The 22,201-nt window shown below is 49.6% G+C and overlaps 1 protein-coding gene across 9 annotated transcripts in view; it reads right to left on the bottom strand.

The window, feature by feature from the left end:
• The window catches only part of TNIK (TRAF2 and NCK interacting kinase), a 163,172-nt gene that overhangs the window by 1,889 nt on the left and 139,082 nt on the right, over positions 1 to 22,201 (bottom strand). For 4 of the 9 annotated variants that reach the window (XM_040612948.1, XM_040612947.1, XM_040612956.1 and 1 more), the window contains 14 exons: positions 21,308 to 21,405; positions 20,564 to 20,587; positions 18,103 to 18,111; positions 16,867 to 17,051; positions 14,530 to 14,656; positions 12,154 to 12,318; positions 8,573 to 8,687; positions 7,852 to 8,022; positions 7,488 to 7,631; positions 5,773 to 5,907; positions 5,408 to 5,508; positions 3,740 to 3,889; positions 2,319 to 2,478; positions 1,585 to 1,724 (listed from right to left, as the gene is read on the bottom strand). In XM_040612948.1, the coding sequence (XP_040468882.1) occupies positions 1,585 to 1,724; positions 2,319 to 2,478; positions 3,740 to 3,889; positions 5,408 to 5,508; positions 5,773 to 5,907; positions 7,488 to 7,631; positions 7,852 to 8,022; positions 8,573 to 8,687; positions 12,154 to 12,318; positions 14,530 to 14,656; positions 16,867 to 17,051; positions 18,103 to 18,111; positions 20,564 to 20,587; positions 21,308 to 21,405 (1,724 nt within the window). The remainder of the gene's footprint in view (positions 1 to 1,584; positions 1,725 to 2,318; positions 2,479 to 3,739; positions 3,890 to 5,407; positions 5,509 to 5,772; positions 5,908 to 7,487; positions 7,632 to 7,851; positions 8,023 to 8,572; positions 8,688 to 12,153; positions 12,319 to 14,529; positions 14,657 to 16,866; positions 17,052 to 18,102; positions 18,112 to 20,563; positions 20,588 to 21,307; positions 21,406 to 22,201) is intronic. The other 5 variants (XM_040612949.1, XM_040612953.1, XM_040612950.1 and 2 more) reach the window with 3 other exon arrangements.

Here is a 22,201-nt window from a genome sequence, read left to right as displayed (position 1 = left end):
CACCTTGAAAGTAGCAAGTTTATCACATTATACTGCCACAGCGCCACTTATTACGCAGTATTAATGAGACTGCTGGCAGTGGTTTGCACCTTGCTAAATGTTAACCATTCGGGTCAACGTCTGCCTCGCTTTGCAATGGTTTTCTTCAGAACAGTTAGTCCTGGCACTTCAGCTGTTCCGCAAATTAAAGCTTGATAAAACTAAACTACTTTTCCTTCAATATGCTCGAAGCACAGAACCGTATCAGGACTCTCTACGAAGAATACAGTTTTTGGTGCTTCTGCCAGGATCCACCAGCATTTGACCCCAATGGAAGTCTTAAAAAAAAATAAGTAAGTTATAATTTGCAAATATTGAAGGGGACAATCTGAAGCCCCTGTCCTTTTTAAACCAAAAATTATTCAATCTTCACATGACTTTCATCATTAACCATTTATCCAGAAACATCTGGTTTCAGTATTTCAAACCCACCGGTGATCAGTTGGTTTCAGTAGTTCAGAAAGACCAAGGTGGGTTTTTTTACAGTTTTCTTAGAAAAGGGAAAAAAAATTGAGCAAACCAGAAAAACAATTGTTAAAAAAAACCCAACAGTATAAAACCTGCAGAGTCAAGGACTCAAAAGTTAGGAAAAAAGCAAACTAGGGGTATTTAGGCAAGTAAAATTCACCTTCTTGGGCAGCTTCCCACGGTACACTCAATTGCAAGGGCAGGATACACTGTCCCTGCAGAGCTTCATCCCAGCTCCATGCAACAGACAGGGCAACGCTCGACTAACGAGCAGCTCTCCAACAAACTGGTCATGGCCTCAAACCTCATTTATTCCATGTTATTAAACCCTGCTTTGTGGACAGGGCAATCAGTTTCTTCACGCGTTTTGCGCTCGTGCTCATTACTAAAGAACTCCCCGCTGCGTGGTCCTGATTTGTCTTGGTGAAACTTTGTGGATGAGGAAATACCCGTAGCAGAAACAGACCTCAGCGTTCAATCATCTCTTCCATGTGGATATTCCTCTTCCTGCAGCCATTTCTGCTTCCCTCATTCCCTGCACCCCTCGCCCAGCAGCAGCACGTGCGGCAGGGCTCGTCCACCTGCCAGCCGCATCCCCTGCGCAGTGCTGGTGACCCTCCAGAGCAGTATTTAACAGTACTGCCCACGAAAAAGATAGGGCTCCAAGGACAAAAAGAGTTCAAGATGCTTCAAAATGCATCTAAAAACGCATCAAAATATTTCTGTACCAAAGCTCAAATCAAGGTCACTCAATACATCCTTACCGCTAGCATTTCTCAGCTTCTACAGAGTTTACTTCGCAGCCTCAATAGTTAATGTCCAGATGCAAGACTTGGGAGAAAGTCAAGCCAAGTCAGCGCTGACCTCAGCTAGAGATGGAAGAGACCTTGCAGATCTTCCCACCGCAGGCTGAAGGTCTGCATCCACTGCAGAGAATTAATTGGCAGTGGACTTCTGGGCACTGCTTATTAAACAGAACCTTCAGATTAATTATTATTAACCTCAAGATAAGCCAGACTTAAAGTCTAAAAGTAGCTTGCAGCTTAAAGCACGGATGCAAGCTTTGAGTGAACTTACCTTATCATTTCTTTCACATAGAAACTTTAACCTTTGAGCTCGCTTGTGCATAAATACTCCATCCAAATGTCCCGTCTCCACTGACCGGATTTCAATAGCTTTCTCTCCCCAGCCCATTATTTGATTGGAATGAATGTAGGCTGTCAAAAGAAGTGTTTGGTAGGTGTTACAATGCGCGTTGAGCTAAATATTATGCAACGGGCAGAAAAGCTCTCATCAGCTGTTACTCAAAGCCTACGTAGATCAATGGCAGAGCTCCGCCTGGCCCGTGCCCCCAGGGTTAGTAGCCTTTACGGAGCACCTTTCATCCAGAAATTGCTGAGTAATTTAAACGGAAAAAGCATCACTTCTTCCGATTTCTGTGGGTGAGGAGCTGGGCAGTGGCTTGCCTCTGTGGGTCGTGGAGCTGCTGAGCAACAGAGCCAGGAGAGCGACCCAAGTGGTGCTCCCAGCTCCGCACCCAGCCCCTCTCCCGCTCAACGCAGTATCCCACCAGGGCAACAGCTTGTATTATCCTACACTTCAGATAAACCAGAGACCAAATTTTCAAGAACTCACTCGCTTTTATTATGGAGGACCAAAGTGCAGAAATATAGCCAACCGCAACTCATAGCTGGCTGAGAGGAATCTCCTTTGATAACCAAAAGCCCAAATGACTCCATCTCAGCATTCTCGACTCCTCATCTTTCTTGCCACTTGTATTCTAAGCAGGTGAAGAGGAAGTGTTGACCTACCCACGGAAGTAGGCATTTCTCCCCACTGGAGCACCACATCTTTAGTTATCCGTCCGTAGGTGTTCACATATACGCCTTCATCCTCATAGCACACAAGCATCTCCATCCCGTCTGTTTTAGGCAGGATGACAATGGCGTGAGGAGTAATATTGCCCTGAATCTGCAGTTAAAATAAACCCTAAAAGTCAGAATTACATTGAATGGAGGAAGAGGTAGGGGGAAGGGAGCACAACCTTAGAAAAACAAAACCCCAAACCAACCCGAGAACAAAGCCCTCCCTTCATTCACCAAACAGGCATTGGCTTCCACAGATAAGCTTGAAGGGGAATAAACTGTCATGTTTACCCTACCATCAAAGCTGTCTGATATGTCAAGGATAAACAGGTTGAGCAATTATAGAGAGATCACAACATATACGCCCCCAAGACTGATGGCTGACACTTGGCTGTAACACAAATAAGCAACTGCTCACTTGATGAATCCATCTCCTGATCAAATTAAGGCAAATAAACCCAGAATTTTACAGGTAGCCCTAGGGAGGAAATATTCCCATTTTTTAACAATCAGTCCCTAGCTCCATGGGCAGGTACAGTGACATTCTACCCGTGTCTGCCCTTCCGTGGCTAAGACAACAAAACCATCCCCAACTGCTCCAGTGTTTCTCCCTACTCTTCTTGCCAGCTCTTGCAGGCGAGGCTCTGCTGCTCGGATCAGATTCAGCAGTTCCTGCATTCATTAGTGACATGGTTTCTTCTAGACCAGCTTCTCATGCTGCTTGGGCCAGCAGCACGGATGGAGCTCAAATAAGCCAACGAGAAAATCCTCATTTACAGTATTTTCTGTAGCACTGGTTCTCTCTTGAAACAGCTGATGGACTTGAGAGAGGTCCTGTGGCGAGTCCCTGCTGTCAGGGGGGGTGGGAGGTTTGAGAAGCAGGCTTACTGAGGGTCGGGCTACCCTGCGACATTCACCCGGGCAAACCGTGCTGCCTCAGCAGGATCAAGTGTTGGTGAGCACATCTGGGACACCACGCAATGGGACAGTGCACTGGGCATCCACCTCTGGGTGGGTCTATGTTGTTCAACAACCAAGAACCTGGTTTCACAGTATCTAGCCCTGCAGAGAGCTCCATTACTGCTCCACGCAGCGTATGACAGATTCTCTTCTCTGTGGGACATGGCAACCTTAAACCTGACTGCTCGGGCACGAGGACACGAACAGCCCGTGCGAATAACGAACATGAAGTACGTGATACCTCCGAGCCCTCTTTAAGTGAGTATCAATGAGGACGGCACTGGAGAATGTCATACCCATGGCAAGATGTCACCTGACCGGTCACCATTTCTGAGCCACCAAGAACCTGTCCAGACCTCGCTGGTGACCTACGTTAGTCATGCGGCAGCACTCCCCCAGGTACTCACGTGAGATGGTATATAGATATCGTAAGAGTTCCCAGAATCTACATCAATCACATGGAAACCAGTGTGTGATCCAAAGATAACCTTCAGTCTCTGACCCTCTTCTACAGTGAGATCCACGAGCAACGGCTTGTGCTGGAGATCTGCAAAAGACTTTTATAATCCCTTCAGTGAGTCTCATGGAAAACCAACAAATCCCCGTAGCAGCAGCCTGATACGGTTTTGAAATCGTGTTTGCTTGACTTGACTGTGTTTTTCACTAAATGCGCGGTTATTTATATTCCTGTCTCTCTGTTCCTATGTCAGATGCCTCAGAGGGTACGACCCACTCGCTCCAGCCATCCCAGCAGATAAGCGCTCACCCTTGCCACGCACAGCTCTTTCCCCCCAGGAGCCCGAGGCCAGCCTGAGGATTTGGTCTCCAAAGGAAGGCAACAGCTGGATCTCCCATGAGCGTGCACACAGCCAGCACACGGGGACCCCCATGCCGGCGCTGCCCCAGGTAGTGAGCGAAGTCCGCAGAGAGCTGCAGCTACCCACCTCCCCTCTGGGCAGGGACCACTGCTCTGGTCTGGGCAGCTGAAACGAGTCAGATTAGCAAAGACCTACTTTTCTCTGTCTGATCTAACTTGCTGGAGGCAGACTGGAACCAGCTCCCTGGCACGGATCGAGCCAGGACAGAGTGTCTCTCCATGGCTTCAGCACCCTGCAGGAGGGTGAAACACCCCCAGGGAGAGAAAAGGGCTCCTGGCTCTCTGTGCAAGGACCGCTCTGACTCTGACAGGGAAAATCAGCGGGTGGGATTTCCCACTTTCCCAGCAGATCCCTGCCTACGAGGCGAGGAAAGGATGCTCAGACCCCCCCCCCCCCAGACTGGAGAAGCAGCACCAGCAGCACTAACCAGCATCCTCACCAGAGCTGGATCCCAGGCCATTTGAGTGCTGCTGAGCTCTCCGTGTCACTGAGACCATTTATTCTGGCTTTTGTTCAGGAAAAGCAAATGTGACCTAGTACTGAATAAGCCCATTTGTGCTGGAAGGATGCAAAATGAGATTACTCAGCACGAACGTCTCCAGAAGGCATTGCCCCTTGTGACTTGTCTCTGCACAGAGCTTAGGATGAAAAGTGCTTTAAAGGACTAAGTACAAAATACCCGTTGGCAGGTTACAGAGGAGAAAGTTCTCACTGAAGGAAACTGAGGTAGATACAATGGGAAAGCAAAAGAGAGAAAGAGTGGGTCATTCTCCCAGACTTTCTGTCTTGAAACAGAATCCACATTGCAGAAGGGGAGAGTAACTTGCAAAGTAAAAATGGAAAATAATGCCAACCTGTTTTCATACTGTATGTGAAAAATTAGTCAGAGCTTTAAAAAAACCAAACAAACACCCAAACCACCATCAAAAACCCCAACTCAATTTTATTCATGGGCATTTGGTCAGCTTTCTGCAAACTTACCAAGTAAAGCTTGCCAGCACAAACTAATATTAATGTCTAAGTGTTAGCCACAAGCAGAACGTACCCCGTCCCTTCAGACAGAACGTATCCCATCTCTCACGCCTGCCAGGCACCCTGAGGAGCTCAGGTAAGCAAGCAGCTTTTCAGCTCCACGTAGCACAGAAATCTTGTGTATTTACAATTACTGAGTGTATCTCGGTTAAAAGATAAGCATACCTTAAATGCCATAAACTTGTGATATGGTTTAGGAGCCCAAGCGTAGATCTCTACAGCGTTCTTTAAGGCAATCACCAAGAACTTGATCCTTTCATATTTCACTAAAATGAAAATAAAACTGTTTTAAAAAAACTTCACTGTCTTTCCAACAAGACCGAACAACTCATCTATGGGAACAGCTTCTCAGGCTGTCTCTCTGGTGGTTCTCGTTTGGTAAAGTGTCCGCCTGACACACAGAGATGAATTCCAAATCTATCTGTGGTTATGGTCTACCCATACTTCTAAAATAAATCGTCAGGTCAGATCTACGACTAGAGAACAAAAATGCACCACTTCAGGCATTTTTTTTCAGAGAGGCCACTCACCAACTTTGTAGTGGATGCATCCCTCCAGGTCCCCGACCGTGATCCAGCCCTGCTTCTTCTCCACTTCAGGGTCGTTGTGTAAAATCCTGTTTCTCAGCCAGGAGAGATAGTACACGCGCAGCTTGTTCTTCTTTCCTGTCGGCAAAGGAACCCCCCCTGTCAGAGCAGAGCCTGTGCGCACTGGGCATCTTTGAGACGTCAGTGCTTATTTTCACCCACAAGATGATAAAATTAAAGTTCGTTTCACAATGAAGGTGAAAACAGTAATTCAGCTGTTGTGCTGGGTTTTTTCCCTTGGGGAAAAAGCGTATGGAAAGCAGAGCCCAGACCTCTGTCCCCCAGATTGCAGGTGGGTACTGGAAGAGCCGGGCTCTTTCTTCGCACAGGCTGGAAATGCTCCTCTTCCTATAAATCAGTGTTCGTGGAGGAACAGTTGGGCACAGCGGGGCCACGACCCCAGCTCTCTTGCAACTCAGAGCTTACGCACCCGTGCAATACCTGGTTGCCTTCCTCCCTTCTCCTTCATGCAACATTGATTCCACCCTGGAGCTGAGACACGAGCTCCTCAGCCTGCAACAGACACCGCTATTTGCCGAAAAGCCTGGTGCTGGGCTCTGCGAGGCTGAGGGGCTGCCAGAGCTCTGCACTCCTGCCTGCTCTCGGGGGGCTGTGATCTGGCTACAAACCTCCCTGGTGCTGCAAAGCCCCTGCTGCAGGGGCAGGGCACAGCTCGCACCCAGCCCGCCGGGAGAGGACCCAAACCATAAACCAGGGGCTCTGTCTGCTCACAGGTTTTCCACAAGTTCCCAGGGCTTCTTCTCAGCACTGTCCTGGGGGCCAGTGCTCTCTGGGGAGCGCTCCCCCCACTCCACCCTCCAGCTGTACTAACCCACTTACTCCCACAGCTGTACCCCCGAGAGCACAGGGGAGCTGCAGGGCGAGGGAAATGGCGCGGCGGTTTAAAGGGCTCTGTCTGAATGGAGGGAGCAGGGATCTGCAAGCAAATGCAGAGCGAGCCCAGGGGGATGTTGAACAACGTGAAAACAGAAGGATGAGAACAAGCAGTTTCCCCAACAAGCATTTCTCTTGCTGTCCTCTGTGAGCTTTGCGGGGTGGATATCATCAGTAGGAGAAAGCTCTGCCCCAGCTCCGCCATCCGCATGCTTCACAGGGCTGCTCTGCAGGGAGGATGCTGGGTGCTCTCCCGGGAGACTGACTACAGAGTTTTTGCTTTTTTGCCAGAAAACACCCTGATTTGAGAGTTACAGAGCTCCCAGCTGGACCTGGGGACAGTGACAAGCCCGTGGCCCTCATAACGCTTGGGGCCCCCCAGGCACGGCCACAGTTCGAGGTGGAGCCCTGAGGCCAGGTTCACGGCTGCCCCGGCTAGAGCTGAACAGACCCAAAAGCAGAGCTCGCTGCCCCCTCAAGCTGTGCCTACCTGCCCTGCTGGGGCATCTGCCGGGACCCTGCGCCTCCCCTTCCCCGCTAAAGGAGCATGGAGTGTTGCAGATGAAGTGGATCCAGCAGGTGATGGGAGCAAACTGCTCTTGGAGGCATTCTTGCAGGTCTAACCTTTGATTCTGGAATAAACCACCTCCAGCTCCCCTGGGAGCTTCCCTCTGACACTAGCGTGCGGGTTTTGTCCGAGCTGGAACTGCTCAAGGCACACGGCTGAGAAGGTGACTGAGGGGGTGCGAGCATGAGAGGCGTACCTGATATTGTCACGAGGACATTAAGGCCCTCGAGTACGTCCATCTGTTGAAATCGCCGTCTGTTGATAAGGTTGTAGACCTTCCCTTGCCCACTTCGATCCAGCAGCATCAGGCCGTTTTCCGTGCCCACCAGCAGATTCACACCTGAAGAGGAGAGCGCAATGGGCACCAGGAGCCTCGACACCCGGAGCTGCCTCTGCTGCCACCCAGAGAGCGACTGGTCCCAGCGTCGGCTGGATCCTCCCACCAAGGGTCACCCTTACAGCACAGGGACTTGAGGACATTGCCTTTGCCCGGGACGGAGAAGGGGCCAGCCAGCGGCAGGGGCTCGGGGAGCTCTGCCGGGAGCACGCCGAGGGCTCACCCCATAAAGCGGCACAGAGTATCTCCGAGTTGAAGCGCTTCTTGTATTTCCGGATCTCCGGGGTGTCACTGTGGGGACGGATGTTGGTGGGGTTAACGTTCACCACCGAGATCTTCCGGGCTTCGTTCAGCTTGGCCTGCTCCTGTCTGAGCAGCTCGCTGGTGAACAGGGCTTGCAAGGAAACACAACAAAACAGGGAGGTGCGATGGATTAACTCTCCTGTCACTTCTTTTTGGGGACAGGATGACCATACTTGCTTTAATTCCTGATGGGGGAAGGCACCACTACGTTACAAGCTACTAGCTGGGAGAGGGATCATCAGGGTTTTCTCGTGGGTTGGAACCAACGCCAAAGCTGCCGGCAGGTGATGCCTCCAGCCCTGCCTACCGCGCTGGGCAGCCTGCCTACATCCAGCCACTTTCAACAGCTCTGGAGCAACTGCCAGCTTTTTGGAGCGATTGCCACCTCCCGGTTCTGCCAGTAACATTTCTCCCAGCTGCACAGGTAGGTGGGGGGGTGGATTGCTGCTGCCCCAGGCTTTCTCCCTGACCTTTCTGGTGGCATTTCACTTGGTGGGGAGAAGAAGCACAAGGATGCTGACACGAGCAATGTGCAGACAAGGGCAAGTGAAACGTGGAAGACATTCAGTGGGGTTATCCAGGCTCCACAACCCGGTTTCCATGAAGCCCTCCCCTCCTAAACCTGCCACATTGTCTCCTACCAGTAGCAGATGATTCTTCGTCCTCATCTTCATCTTCATCAGTAGGTGAGGTCTGATACACTCTGGTGTCCACAAATGGGGTAAAAGAGGCTTTGGTGCTACTTCCCATACCATACTGGAAAATAAACAGCGAAGAGAGAGCTCAGAGCACAGAAAAAAACAATCATTTTGTGTGTGTGTGTACATGTCAGAGTTTCTAATTGCGCAGGCACAGTGCCTGCCCCTGCGGTGCCCTTTCCGAGCCCTCTGTGAACATTTGCTCCTCCTTCCCCATAACTGATCAGGAAAAACATTACACTGGATTTGTGAGTGTCCATGAGCAACAGAAAGCGAGAGGAGCAGGACTCGGCTCTGCCCTCCTCGCAGGCAGAAGCCCAGCCCAGCCATGAGACCGGTTAGCGGAGAAGCCGCAGGGCCAGAGGCAAAAGTCAGTGCAGGTAAAAACCAACTTGTCTGCATCTAACACACCTGCCTTAAAAATCCCGCTCTGGGGGCCGGGCAGGCGAGGGTTTGCTTTTCCCACTTGCCCACCGTGCAGCCAAGGTTGGCAGGACGCTGGGAGCCCCGGGAAGGCAGCTGACAGGCACCCACGACCCACCAGAGTAATTCAGGGAGCTGGGAAAGGTGGGACCGTTGCTTTCCTTGTGCCAAAGCCAGACGCTAACTAGCACAGCCCAAGCAAAGATTTTATTCCAACAAGTCGTGGAAATCTGTTTTAGGACCTGTAAAGCAGGAGAGCTCATGCAGCCATAATATCGCTCTGCTTTTACTGCCTGTTATCTAGGAGTTTGTTGGGCTAAGCCCAAAATATCGGTGCCCCTGGGAAAGCAGGAAAAGTCAGCTCTTTAGGAAAAGGAAAACACCTGTTTTTCATTCTGCTAGGCTGTTATCGCTGATCTTCACACCTACTGCTGAGACAGGACCCAGCAACGCTCGACTACGTCTGGCTGCTCCAGTTTTGGGAGGATCTTTAAGCGGTGGAGGTGGGGAAGGCTCGGGGTGAGCTGTGCAGTGCTTTAGGGAGAGCATTTGAACAGGGGGTGCCTGAAGATGCCCTGGATACTCAGGCTCATCAGAGGGCATCCCTGACATGGCTGCATCCCCTGCACCCCCCGGTCTGGCCTTCAGCACACCTCACGGGGCTAACACGTACGTTGCTTGCCATTTCAGTGAAGTGTTTTAAATTGTCTGCAGCATCTCAGGTGGGACTGCAGACAGGGCCACTTCTAAGGTGCCAAAACTTAACCTGAAGGTATTCGCAGGGAACATCAGGGCCAACACTTTGCCAAGGGCATTTGGGGAGGAACAAACCGCAACATCGCGTTGCTTTCTTTTTAAAGCCATTGCTTTGTTAAGGCAAAAAATGAGGTTAAGACCTTCTCCCAGGCAAAAGGAAATCCTTGCCTTGAGAGCTGAAGTGATGTGATTTTCCCCACTTGTCAAGAAGCTTATTTTTCCTGCTCCAGTATTCACCCAGGCCGTGCTCTATGTATGAGCTCCGTTAAGAGCTGTAACAGCAGCAAACCCCAAGTCACGCTGCAGCAGCAGCACTGCTTACGTTTTTCTTCCTCAGGACATCTTCCTTCCCTGAAATAAATCTTCCTCAGCTTCCATGTCACCAGGCTGCTCCCCATGCACATCACTGCCGCAGCCCTGGTGCTGACAAGTGCCCCGGGAAGGTGTGCCACAGGGAATGCCACCACCCCGGCACATCCGTACCCAAACGGGGCTGGGCTCGGACCTGTCCTCCAGCGGGCCACAAAAAGATTTAGGGGCAAAAAAACCATCGGTTGTGGGAGCACCCTTGTGGCTTGGGACTTTCCAAGCAATCTGGAGCTGGCATCCATGGGTGAGCAGGCATCCATGCCCTGCGCCTGCCAAAACCACGCTGCACATCCCGCCTCCCTCCTGTCTCTATTCCCCTGACAGCCCACCGGTTTCCATAGAAACGGGATGGATTTCCAAAAAGTACATGGTAACCGAGACCCATGGAAGGAGTTAACAGCCTGCGGCAGGGACGGCTGCAGGGACGGCTGCAGGAACAGACACCCATTTACATACACAGTATGGCCATATTTGTGTGCGCATGTCAGATACACTTGCTACTTTGTGCTTCTTTCATACCCAAGAAACAACACATTTTTTTCCCTGTGCTGGATGTCTTTTCCATAAAACACCAACAATTCAAGAAAGCGAAAAATTTTAGCATTTACAGGGATGCTTTCCAGCTGCGAGCCAGGCGCTTTCCGACAAATGAATTACAAAGAGACCCCTCATCCCAATGCACCGAGCAGTTCTTTTCTTTGCTCAGATTTAGCTATTCTCCTAAGAAGCTGGCATTTTAATAACTTCCAAGTCTGTTATTTAAATATTAAGCCCTCATCTTCCCTCAGGTCCTGTTCAACTGCCTATAAACCTCCACGGTGGCTTACAGACAGCATCAAGCTGCAGGGTGAGGTTGTGCTTGCTCTCTTCCTTTTGCTCGCAGCACCATGAGTCACCTGGAAGCCTGCGAACTAAATCCCCAAGTTTCCACTTACACCCACTCCCGGCTCAGCCCTAAAAATGCAGTTTTAGAAATGGAAAAGATCTTCTTGGTTGGTATTCTAAAAATGCATATATTTAAAGCCAACCCTTGCCTGCATTTAAGCAGTCCCAGGATGACCGTGGAAGGTGTCACTTCGAGGATCAACTCGCTCATCGCCGCTTTTAAAGGCAACGAGGAAATGGGTAAAACCTTGAGGTCAAGTCACGCACCATCTGTTCTTACGTTTTATCAATGCCCAATTCCAAGCAATTTCTATTTTTATACTGGTAGTAAAAGTACACCATAAAATGAGTACACCCTTTCTATGAAAGAGAATACGATGACAGAAGTTTTGATCTATAACCAACAAAACGACAAGAAAAAACTAAATTAAATAGTTTGTTTAGCACCAAATGGCTTGACTTCTCGTGGGGAAACAGAGAACCGTGCCTGGTTCCCATAGCTGGTGATGGTAAGCAGGACACAACAATTGTCTTATTTCTAAGACTTTTTACACCTTATACAATGTTAATGTTCTATCATGTCCCTGTAAAACCGCTACCAGGAGGGAATACTTTGCCATGACAGGAAACACACAATTTTAAAGATGTGCAGATTTTTTTCTAGTCTGAAGAACCATCCAGAATTCCGTTGGCTTTGTTTCTTGCTAACCTTCTGAGTCACATCAAGTATCAGGGATTGCACAGGTGGAAGTTGGGCCCGGCTGAAATCAATGGCATCGCTGGCTCTCATAACTGCCTTGTATTTCCAAGTACGAAAAAAAGATGGGGCTTTCACATCATTCAGCAGCGTTCAAGCCATCGCCACCGAAATTCCAGCTGGTGGGCATGACAGGAGACCTAATATAGACCCATACAACAATAAGCCACCAGATTCCCTTGCATCTCCACTACACTCATCCACGAGGACCAGAAACAGAGACAGAGACAAGAAAGCCAGGGAGGAAAGCAGGAAAACCCCCTTCACGGGGCAGAGATGTTAATACTTGTTTAAAGCGATGCAAAGGAGAAAAGAGGAGCCCCCCACCACCTACTTCAGGCACCGAGTCCATGTCCTGCGCATGCGTGGAGACTCGCCCCAGGGCCTCGGTCGGCGTGCCTGCAGGCGAGTGGCTTTGCTGCACCAGGTCAGGCAGATTGATGTGACCTGCAAAGCCATTGCTGGCTGTGTGGCCAGAACGCTTTTTTTCACCAGAGGTCTGCAGAGACACAAGGCATGAGGAAGAAAGAGAAGGGGGGGGGGGGGGGGGGGGAAGAGAAAAAGAAGAGAAAAAAAATCCAAACAAAACCAAGTCGTTGCCAGTCCCCCAGTTCCCAGAGCAAGCACAGGAGAAGGACCCTCTCTCTTTCCATCCCCATGCAATCGGGCAAGCAGCAAACCATCCCCCCACCCCAGGAGAAATAAAGACAGGATTAATCACAAAGTCAATGCAGAGTAATTAGCCACATTACAGCGAGAGAAGCCTGATCACTGTCGTTTTGAGACAAGGAACATAGGACAGATTCCGCTCTTGCCACCATGGGTGCAAACCCCATGGCCAGCTCTCTTCCCACATGACTACTGGCCACCAGTGATGGCAGAATCTGACTCCTTGATCAGCGTTAGCCTGAAGAGCTTTGCACAGCTACGCCAGTGAGTAGCCTGACTGCAAATGCCAACACAGCCCCATTGCATGTTTCTGTAACCCAAACCAGCAGTGAACAGCGGCAGCATCGGCAGGACGTTGGCAGCACAACTGGCATCTCGCTCTGTGCACAAGGTTCCCGGGGCTTCCCCGGGGCTCCCTTCCACCCCATCCCCACCTCGTGCAAGGCAAGTGCTGGGAAGCTTCTCCCTTCCCCACTTACCATTTTGAGATTTTTGCCATTTTGATGAATCTCACCTACCTGGAGCACATCGATGAGGCTGTCACAGAGACTTGCCCATTAGTGGAAAACTCCCTCTGAACAGGCTCACCAAAGTCTCTGACCAGTCCTGACAAGATCTATCTTTTGACTGCTCGCTACCATCACCCTCAACCACCTTGCCATCCCGCCAAAGAACAAAAAGCCCTTTGCCAAAGCCCGCTGACCTCAGTGGGACTGTCCCCTGACGGCCACAGCGGTGGTGGGGAGCGGACAGCGAGCACCCAGCACAAGGCTGCACTGGGGGTTTCTTACCGTGCTCCCTCCTCCCGAAGGCACCTCCCAGCTGCTTGTCTTGCCCGTGGCTTTTAAACCCTTCTGGTTTTCTCATACGGCCTTGCTGGCACAACACGTGTTTTACAGTAGTGCTGCTTAACACCAAGCTGCTTTCAGAAACGGCTGCCTGTTACAGCAGCGACTCGTTTTCCCAGTCAACCGCATCAGCCTCCCTGCTACAAGGATGCTCAGAGGGCTGCCCAGGCTGCGGGGGTCCCGGCTGCAATCAGCTCCACGCCAGTGAGGGGTGAGGTGAGCTGTGTGTTGCTGCCCACCTCCAAAACTCGTGGAGAAAGGCAGCAAATGTGCTGCAACTTCTTTTGCTAACTACTCCTTCTCTCTCAAAGTTGCGTTCATTTTTTTCCCCTTCATATGTGAACATTTTACACAAACTGAATTAAGGCTTACCATGCTGCTCAAGTCTAGTTTGCATTTGACCTGAACATTCCTCCTTTATGACTGTTCACTCCAAACTCCCCTCCCTCCTCCTCCTCTCCCATCCACTGCCTTTACATGCCGCCAGGACAGTGACTCCCCTATTTTACTGACTGCCCTGCCAGAGCCCCCTGCACCTAACCAGGAGACCCGCTACCCGCCTGCGCCTCCAGCAGCATCACCAGCCCATTCCAGCAACCGCGAAACCGAGAAACATGGGGGAGATGTTCCACAGCCAACTGAACGCGCCTGCTCTGCCTCACCCAGGACTGCTCCCACCGCAGCCTTACCTCTGCGGCGCTGGAGTGCGGGATGGGGGCTCGCATCCGCGGGGGATGCCCCGTGTCCCCGCAGCCGGCTCGCTGGGTGAGCACAGGACCTGGTAAAAGCCTCCAAATGCTCTACAAACACCTCACGCCTCTGACAGTGACACGGTGGAAAAGGTTGGGAAGAAGAGGGGAAACTTTGGGCCAGGTTCCAAGTGTATTAACTAAATGCCATAAATTGAAGATAACTTCTGTCACCTGGAGCTACTGTGGGATTATGGTAGAGTCATTTGTATCAGCATCCTCCCTGCCGTGCCCTGGCATTACTATTCACTGCTGTTTGTAGTTCTGAGAAACATTTGCACTTGTCACATTTGCTCCGAGTGTAAATTGTATTAACGAGAGCGCTAACGAGCACAATTTACTCAGTCATTTTGTGTTCCGGACACACAGCACTGTTAGTTTTTGTGCTTACATGGGCAAAACCTCCTGAAGATGCTCCATGGAAATATTTGTTTTACAACTTACCTCCCTCACCATTAAAGTCCCTTCCCTTGAAATATTGCTAAACGTATCTGCGTGGGAAGTCTCTAGCCCGTGGGTTGTCACCATTCCCAGGTTGTACGGCTCATTGCTTCCAGGAATTCCTGTTGGTCTGGGGACAGAATGGAGCAACATTAATGTTGATTATTTCCTTTGCTAAGCTACATGGAAATGCCTCCAATACAGTATTATTTCAGTAAGGGTAAGGCTTTGTATCTCACAGGAAAAAAAAAATTAGAAAATAAATCCACTCAAATGTACGGAGAAATTATGTATGTTGCCAGAAATACAGGACCGGGGTCAGGTTGATCCACTGCAGATACAGCACAGAGACCAACCTGAAAGGCCTTTCACATCCCAAGGTATCCCAAGAGGAGCACTGACAAACAGGGAACGAGGAGCTGCAGTCCCGCTCTACCTTACATCATTTTTTCTGCTTAAGAAAGTTTAATAATTCACTCCCTTTATTCCCCATCTCAAGCCCTGAACAGGGAACAGTACATAAGAGCATCCGATGACAAAAGATGACCAGGGAGGGGATGGGGTCTGGAGGAGGCGCAGGCAGGAGTACAAGTTGTCTCCTGTAGCTCTCCGCTGTCTTCCAGCTGAAAACGGAGCCCTGACCCGTGATGCTGCCTTGAGTTTATTTCTGGGCTCCTGTCTCAAGAGAGAGGCTGGAATTTATTCTCACACACATTAAATTTTAGGAGTGCCTGAGAGCAGCTGTCACAGGTGGTGAGCAGCCACCGTTACTTTACTATGGCTCTTGGCAGACCAGCTGCTTAAATATAATTCCAACAAAACCAAAAGCAAATGGCAAAGTGCCTCTGGATTACCCAGCCCTGCCCACACGCTGGAGAATGCCAAGGGTGGTTATGAAGATGTTGCTGATGAGACCCGTTACTTTGCATCCAAAAGCCATACAGACCGGTTGCTTTCCACCGGGATGAAGCAATCCACCCTTTAGCACGTCACCCCCGTGCCCACCCACCTGTCGATGCCCTGAGGCTCCCGAGAGAGCCGGGCAGTGTGAAAAGCCAAAGCAAGCCTGCGTTGATCAAGGGGGTTACAGGTCCAACGAAAGATGTGAGCCCCAGGGACCCTAAGGAGGGACTGGCTCGATGACGGATCCTCACCTACATCCTATCAAACGATGGGACAGGCATCACCAAAGCGCTCCAAACAGCGCGCTGTACTTCTGCCGCACCTTTCATGTGAGGAGCTCACACCTGCCTACCATCGCTTTTCAACACCGCCCATCTGACTGCTGCATATTCACAGCCACCCTTCTGTCTCCTGACTTTCTCCAACCAATTCCAAGAGCTCTCATTCTTCTGCTGCTGCTGGAAGGAAGCTCCAGCCCAGGAGCCTGGCACTCTGTGTAACGTGGACCCCCTAGCTCTCCTTGCCTGCCGCTCCATGCCCCACCATGACGAAGCCAGATACACCTGTATCCACTAATCACTCGTTTAGCAGGAAGAATGGCAATGAACTGACTAAAATGCAAATAATCCCTCAAAGCCTTCTCACAACTCCCCTGTGAATTCAAAGGGGCAGGAGCCAGGCCCCACGGCCAGGCAGAGCCCCCCGAGTGCCCATGCAGTGCTGGTGCTGCAGAGCACGGGGTGGGGAGCCCGGGCAGTGATGCTCCGCGGGCGAGCTCGGCGTGGTGGCAGCTGTTTTGTGCCTGTTGAAGCTATGCTGCCCCCCTCCCTCATCCAGAGATACTCAACAGCACATATGTCCCATGACCTGTAATGGGCACACTCCAGTACAACCTGATGACTTTGTTTCAATGTTTTAGCCCAGCACATTTTGCTGCCTGCACAGTGACTGTGCTAGGACAAAAACAGAATAGAAAGATTCAGAATTTTTCTAATCCTGGCTCTACCAGTTGGCATTGGGCAGGCCACCAGGTACTGTATGTCAGCACAGCTCAATTTGGGGCAAGACCAGGCTCAAGAGCAGGCAGAGCTTCAGCACGCCAACCCCACGGGCAGGACTCAAGGTGTGGATGAGGTCAGGCACGTCCACCCCGGCCAAACACCCGCCTTGCTCATCAGCAGGACCAGGTCCATCAGCCTGGAGTCCAAGTTCACTGAATGTGCAGTGGAAATAGTTCAGTTTTGCCCATTAAATATCTCTAGTTTGGACCAGGAAAAAGGCTCATCTGAGTACACTCTCCCTTGCAACCGTGACACTGTTCCCAACGCCAGCCACCAAACACACTGTGAACACGCCCCATATCACAGCTACTGCTCCTCCAGACCAAGACACACCGCGGTTTCACGGTTTGCTCCCCCGAAAGAAAGTGCTTCTTACATAAGTCGTGGGATGTCACTGACAGGCACAGTCCCATCATGTGTCTCATTTTCCCCATCCTCCTCCTCCTCTTCGCTGCTTTCCGACTCCTCGCTGGAGGAGGAGTAGTCCGTCACCTTCTTCAGAGGGCGATTGGTTTCTTCAATGCGCAGCTCCCTCAACTCTTTGGCTAAGGCCGTCAGATCCTAAGGGGGATGGGGGCAAGAAAACAAGAAAGCGATGGCTATTATATTTAAAGCGAGGAGAACGTCACATACATCTCTTCAAAAGCCAATGCTAACAGCACGAGCAACAAGAAAGAGCTTTACAGAGTCATTACAAACATGAGACGAACGTTAAGACAATGTTTGTAGCATGTAGCATTTATTAAACAAAACAAAACTGATTTACGCTCACTGAAAAATCAATAGCCAACCTCTTCTTTTTCTGTTTGGAACGTGTATGTGCATATATATACACACACTTATATGTATATACACGACAAAATTATATTTGTTGGAAAAGGTGAAGTTCAGTCACCATCATAGTAAACTGGAAAACAATGTCATTTCAAAGATTGGCTCGGAGAATTTCTCCTGCAGGGTTTTCTCTTCTTTCAGACTTCTCAAAGAGACCCCGTAACTGTATTTATTCTGTAATAAATGCATTTGGGAAGGAAGCAATGACAGCGTCTCCCATGGAGTGGTGCAATCCCCACGTCAAGAGCTGCTTCCGTGGTGAGTCTCCGCTGTCGGGTGGCTGCCGAGAGGCGGTGAGGAGCACGAGGAGAAGCGCCCAGCTCAGCCAGACTTTGGAGTCACAGCTCTGAGTCAGCCACACGATAATAAATAAATAAATAAATAATAAAAAAAATTTCCCTCAGCGGGACCCATTAAGCACTTTATGTGAAATGTGGCAGCCTACAAGCTAAGGGGGAAAAAAACCAAAAAAGCCTTGAAACGAGAAAAAAATGATAGGAGCAGTCCCAAAGCCTAGTAATAATTTTTCAGTTTACCATGACTTTGATGAGGTCTCAGACCCGACAGTCATATAAAATAGACACTGCTATTTCAAAACAAGGAACATGGCAGGCACCGTGTAGAAAAGAGACTTTTTGTTATCTTACATGCTTTTATAGCAATGCAGGGGGAAGCAGTAGGGCAGAAAAGCATGAGAGCTCGAATTAGAATGGGTTAGAGAACTCTGTTGCACAAGACATGCACATGACGAACAAAGCATCGCAATTGTCAGTCTTACCATTTCTCCCTATATTAGTGACCGAGGTAGGCATCAGCGCATTCGGTCAGAGATAAAGGATTAGGGAGAAAGAAACTCATTGAAAAAGACTAAATTCCACAATTGTCTTACGGCCATACTCTCATTTACTGCACTTCCAGTTTACCGTTCCAGCAGGGCGACTACGGCAATATTAATTACGGTTGCAAAGGAAGCTCTTAAAATCTATCCCGTCGACACGTGAAGAAAAGGATGGAAAACCTCTATGGCTGAGATGCAAACCCGGTTTACTTTTTAACCGTGAAGCAGGAATATTTTGCAAGCCGTTTGTACCGTGGTTATTGCTGACCCACACCTCCCGGCGGGCTCCCACCGGCGGACAGCCCCACATTCTGCTCCCAGGTCTGCCCTGCCCGGCCTCTGACAGAGGGGAGATGCGCCCATGGGCGTCAGAGCACTTTGCACCAGACCCATAAATGTTGGTATACCAAAAAAAGCTTTTTTTTAAAAAAAAAGAAAAAGATCAATACCTGCTTCCTAGCAGGTACCTGTGATGCGTATTACATATCCCTCTCCAGATGCTCTCTGTACCTTTAAAGAAGGGCTCTTTATCATGATTAAAGAGAGAATGTGGTATTTCAAGAGTTTATTTTTGATGCCAACACGTTTGGGATTGAAATACAGTCAAATCTGCAGTCACGACAACTAATTATTTTAATTAGCGCTGTAGCAGCTTCTATGATGTGATTGCGTTTTTTCCTAAATAAGAATCAATGACAATTTCAACAGCTTAACAATGCTTTTTCCATTTAAGAGTATATAAAATATGCTCTTCATTGAGCACTTGCCTTGGAGTTGGATTGGAGCCTTCTCAACTTTAAAAAAGACTTCAGGACTGTGTAAGAGTCTTAAAATTGCAGCTGGACTTGCTGCAGCGTGGGGCTAGGACCGAACCCTTCCCTATCACAGGGATGGACCGTGAAAATTACTTCTGGTTTGCACCTTCCATTTCTAACATGCTTCAAGGCACCCCACCAGCCTTCTCTGGTCGTCACTAGAAGACGGTCAAGTGTTTTCAACCCCAGCTTAAATAGTTTTTAATAACTAATTTGGAAATTGTAACAGCAATAACACTCCCAGACAGCATCACCAGTTAAGTCATATTCCCTAGTTATAGCTTGGCCTCGGGATGGTTGATTCTTTGATGCTATCGTTTTCTCTAAATAACGAGCACTTTGTAGGATTAAATGGCTTCGCTGAGTTGCTCTTGGACCAAAAACAATCTGACAACTAGAAAGAAAGTGCTCTGTAGTTCCATGTGTTTGAACATTTGAAACATTACTACTAAGGGTGACATAACACGCAAGTTAGCAGTATCAGTGCTCTTTAATTACTTTTAATTACAAAAACTTCTTTAGATTTAATATTTGCTGGAATCAGACTGGTTTCCAACAATCACGTAGCTCATTGACCTTGAATTTAGCACACACGCTGCCTCTATTTAGACACTGATTTATGTGCTTTTTTCTTAACAAAGCACCACATTAAACAAAATGCTTTGCTCATGTTTTATCCAAGAGAACAAGTTAACTAACTGGCACACCCTCCTTCTTTCATATCTTCTATTTTTAGAGGAAAGAGGCTGCAGCAGAGGCTGCCAACAGCGGTGCTTCCCATTGCAGCCCCGCAGGCACCAGTATCGGCAGCGTGTGCACAGCGATGCACGTGTGAGGCAGGTGAAATGCTACATCAGGAGTGTTTGTCTTTTCCCATAATCATTTAAACATTCACTGCTGCCAGATGCATGTGCATTTAAAATATTACCATATGGTGAAAAAGGTGTAATTTAGGTTTCTTATTTTTTTAAGAGGATGGACAGAGTAGCATCGCCCATTGACATGTGAGACGGCTCTGCTGACTCTGGCTTTGCAGCTGATGGTCTGGTCCCTGAGAATTAATTACCCATGGTGTTCCACCACTCCGTTTTCCTCTATTTGCCAAGGCCTTTATCCAAATTTAGGTTAAAACGCATTTCAAACAGCGCTCGATGGCCCCACTGAAATCAGCGGGCAGCCGGGGGCTGTCGCTGCGAGCAGAATGCGGTGAGCGGTGCAGGCTGCCCGCAACACCTCCACCGGCACCAGCAACCTCCGCTCTCGCTCCTCCTGCAAACACACCGAACAGGGCAGCACCGTTTGCTCCGTGTATGGACACTGGGCTGCTGCCCGCCACGGCCGCCACGCGAGTGGCACGGCCAGGGGGTCTCAGGCAGCCCACGGCTGAGCAGAACACAGCGGTGCTGCTGCTCCCCTCCCCGCCGGCACGCTCCCTACGCTGCAACGCAATCGTTCGGTCGCCCGTCTGACCCGAGATTGCATCGCCGCCTTTTTCAATGTCAGCACCAAGAAAACCCGGTTTGACATTAAGTGCTATCTCGTCAACCTTGCATAGGCATGACCCACTGAGAAAAGATATCACTAACCTCATCTATAGCTTTCTTATAGCTCTGTGGGTAAAGGAAGAATAATCAGCATCAGAGGAAACAGATCGGGACAGGAAAAAGCCAGAGGAAGGGCAAGCAGGTTAGAAATAAAATTAGAATTGTTAGCTCAACGCTGTGGAGTGTAGAGAAGAAAAACAACATCAACAAAACATTAATACACATTAAAAAAGAGCAGCAGTGGAAATTCATTTTGTTATTAGGCCAACACTGCAGTTTTCAAATACAAATGTCAACAGCATTAAACATGGAGAAAACATTTTGGATGAGATTTTGCTCAGAATAAAAAAGCGGGAGCGTACAGAGACCGCTACCGGGTTTGGGTTTAAGCTGTGAAGGCTGTCAGGGGCCGGTCGCCCAGCCTTCCCGAGCAGAGCATCCCTCCGCTGGGCTGCTGCGGGGGGACATGCACCACGGAACACAACAATGTGCCATCGGCAACCACCGTGCCCAAGCTAGCAAAGCTCTTAAGCATCTGCTTCATGTGAAAACACAGGCTTAAGCGCTTTCCCCTAGACTTGGGCTCCTGATAAAAACCCATGCACTCTCTTAAGCATTCAGTTCTCCCACGGGCTCTCGCCGTACTGCTGCTCTGCAGTCTCGCTGCTGGAGGAGCAACAGTACTTAGCCGCTTTCTCGGGGTCCCCGCGGCTGTGCTACCGCACCGAAGGGAAACATGGCCAAGCCGGCTGGCAACATTCCCCTGGGAAATAATTTAAGACTCACAGCGGGTCGGCTTGGTCGCGTCACGTCCCTGTTGTCTTCCTGCTTTACCTTGGCGGGCTCATGGGAGAGCACAGGGGACCCTTCGGGCTTGGCGTTCCCTGGGCAAAAGGCAAGCGGAGAGAGTGGGAATTAAAATGCTGAAAGCTGTCGCTCCATCCTGTCGCCTGGGACAGGTGGGCGCGGGGGTTTCATCATCATTTTCCTTCTGTTGTCTCGAAAAGCCCTCCTGCTCCTCTGTGCTTGACTGTCACTGCAACAAGTCTCCATCAATACAGCAACAGAAGCCACAATCCAGCCCGGCCCCCACTGACAGCCGCCCTCTCGCAGCGTTACTGCCCTTTTTTCTACTCAAGAAACAAATTCACTTTGCTAAAGAGCAGGGCGTGTGATAAATTAAAAGCTCTGCAGCATCTGACATTGCTAGGACATTATTTGTCACAGGCTTCCTCATTAGTAAAAACAAAACTATACCGAAAAGGACAACTGGTGATAAACCCCTTTTATTGTCTACCTGGAGCGATGATTTCAACAACAGACACGTCATCTTACGGCCAAGCCATAAAAAATTCAAAGCATGGAGGCAACATTTGTTTTAATGTGCTTCAGCCCTGGGGATTTACACTGCGAGGCTGCGCCAGAAATGCAGATGGATTGGTTGTATGTGCTTTAGCAACTCCTACTGCTATTAAATGGGGAATGGAGCATCTTTCAGAGTGGCTTTAGGATGAGAGGAAACAATTCGGCTAGGAACATAAACCCAGTGTCAGCACGGCTGCCTGGCAAAAGCATTTTAAGAGAAAACTTCTTAGGGGCTAATTCACTCTTCCGCTCCCATCTCAGGCTTTGCACAAAGACAAAGCTCCAAAAATAGTATTATATACCCACCAAAAGTGA

This window comes from Falco naumanni, chromosome 13 (genome assembly GCF_017639655.2).
Source record: "Falco naumanni isolate bFalNau1 chromosome 13, bFalNau1.pat, whole genome shotgun sequence".
In the NCBI taxonomy this organism is placed as follows: Eukaryota; Metazoa; Chordata; class Aves; order Falconiformes; family Falconidae; genus Falco; species Falco naumanni.
The sequence above is the reverse complement of the archived record's forward strand: the minus strand, read 5'-3'. Positions and strand labels throughout refer to the sequence as shown.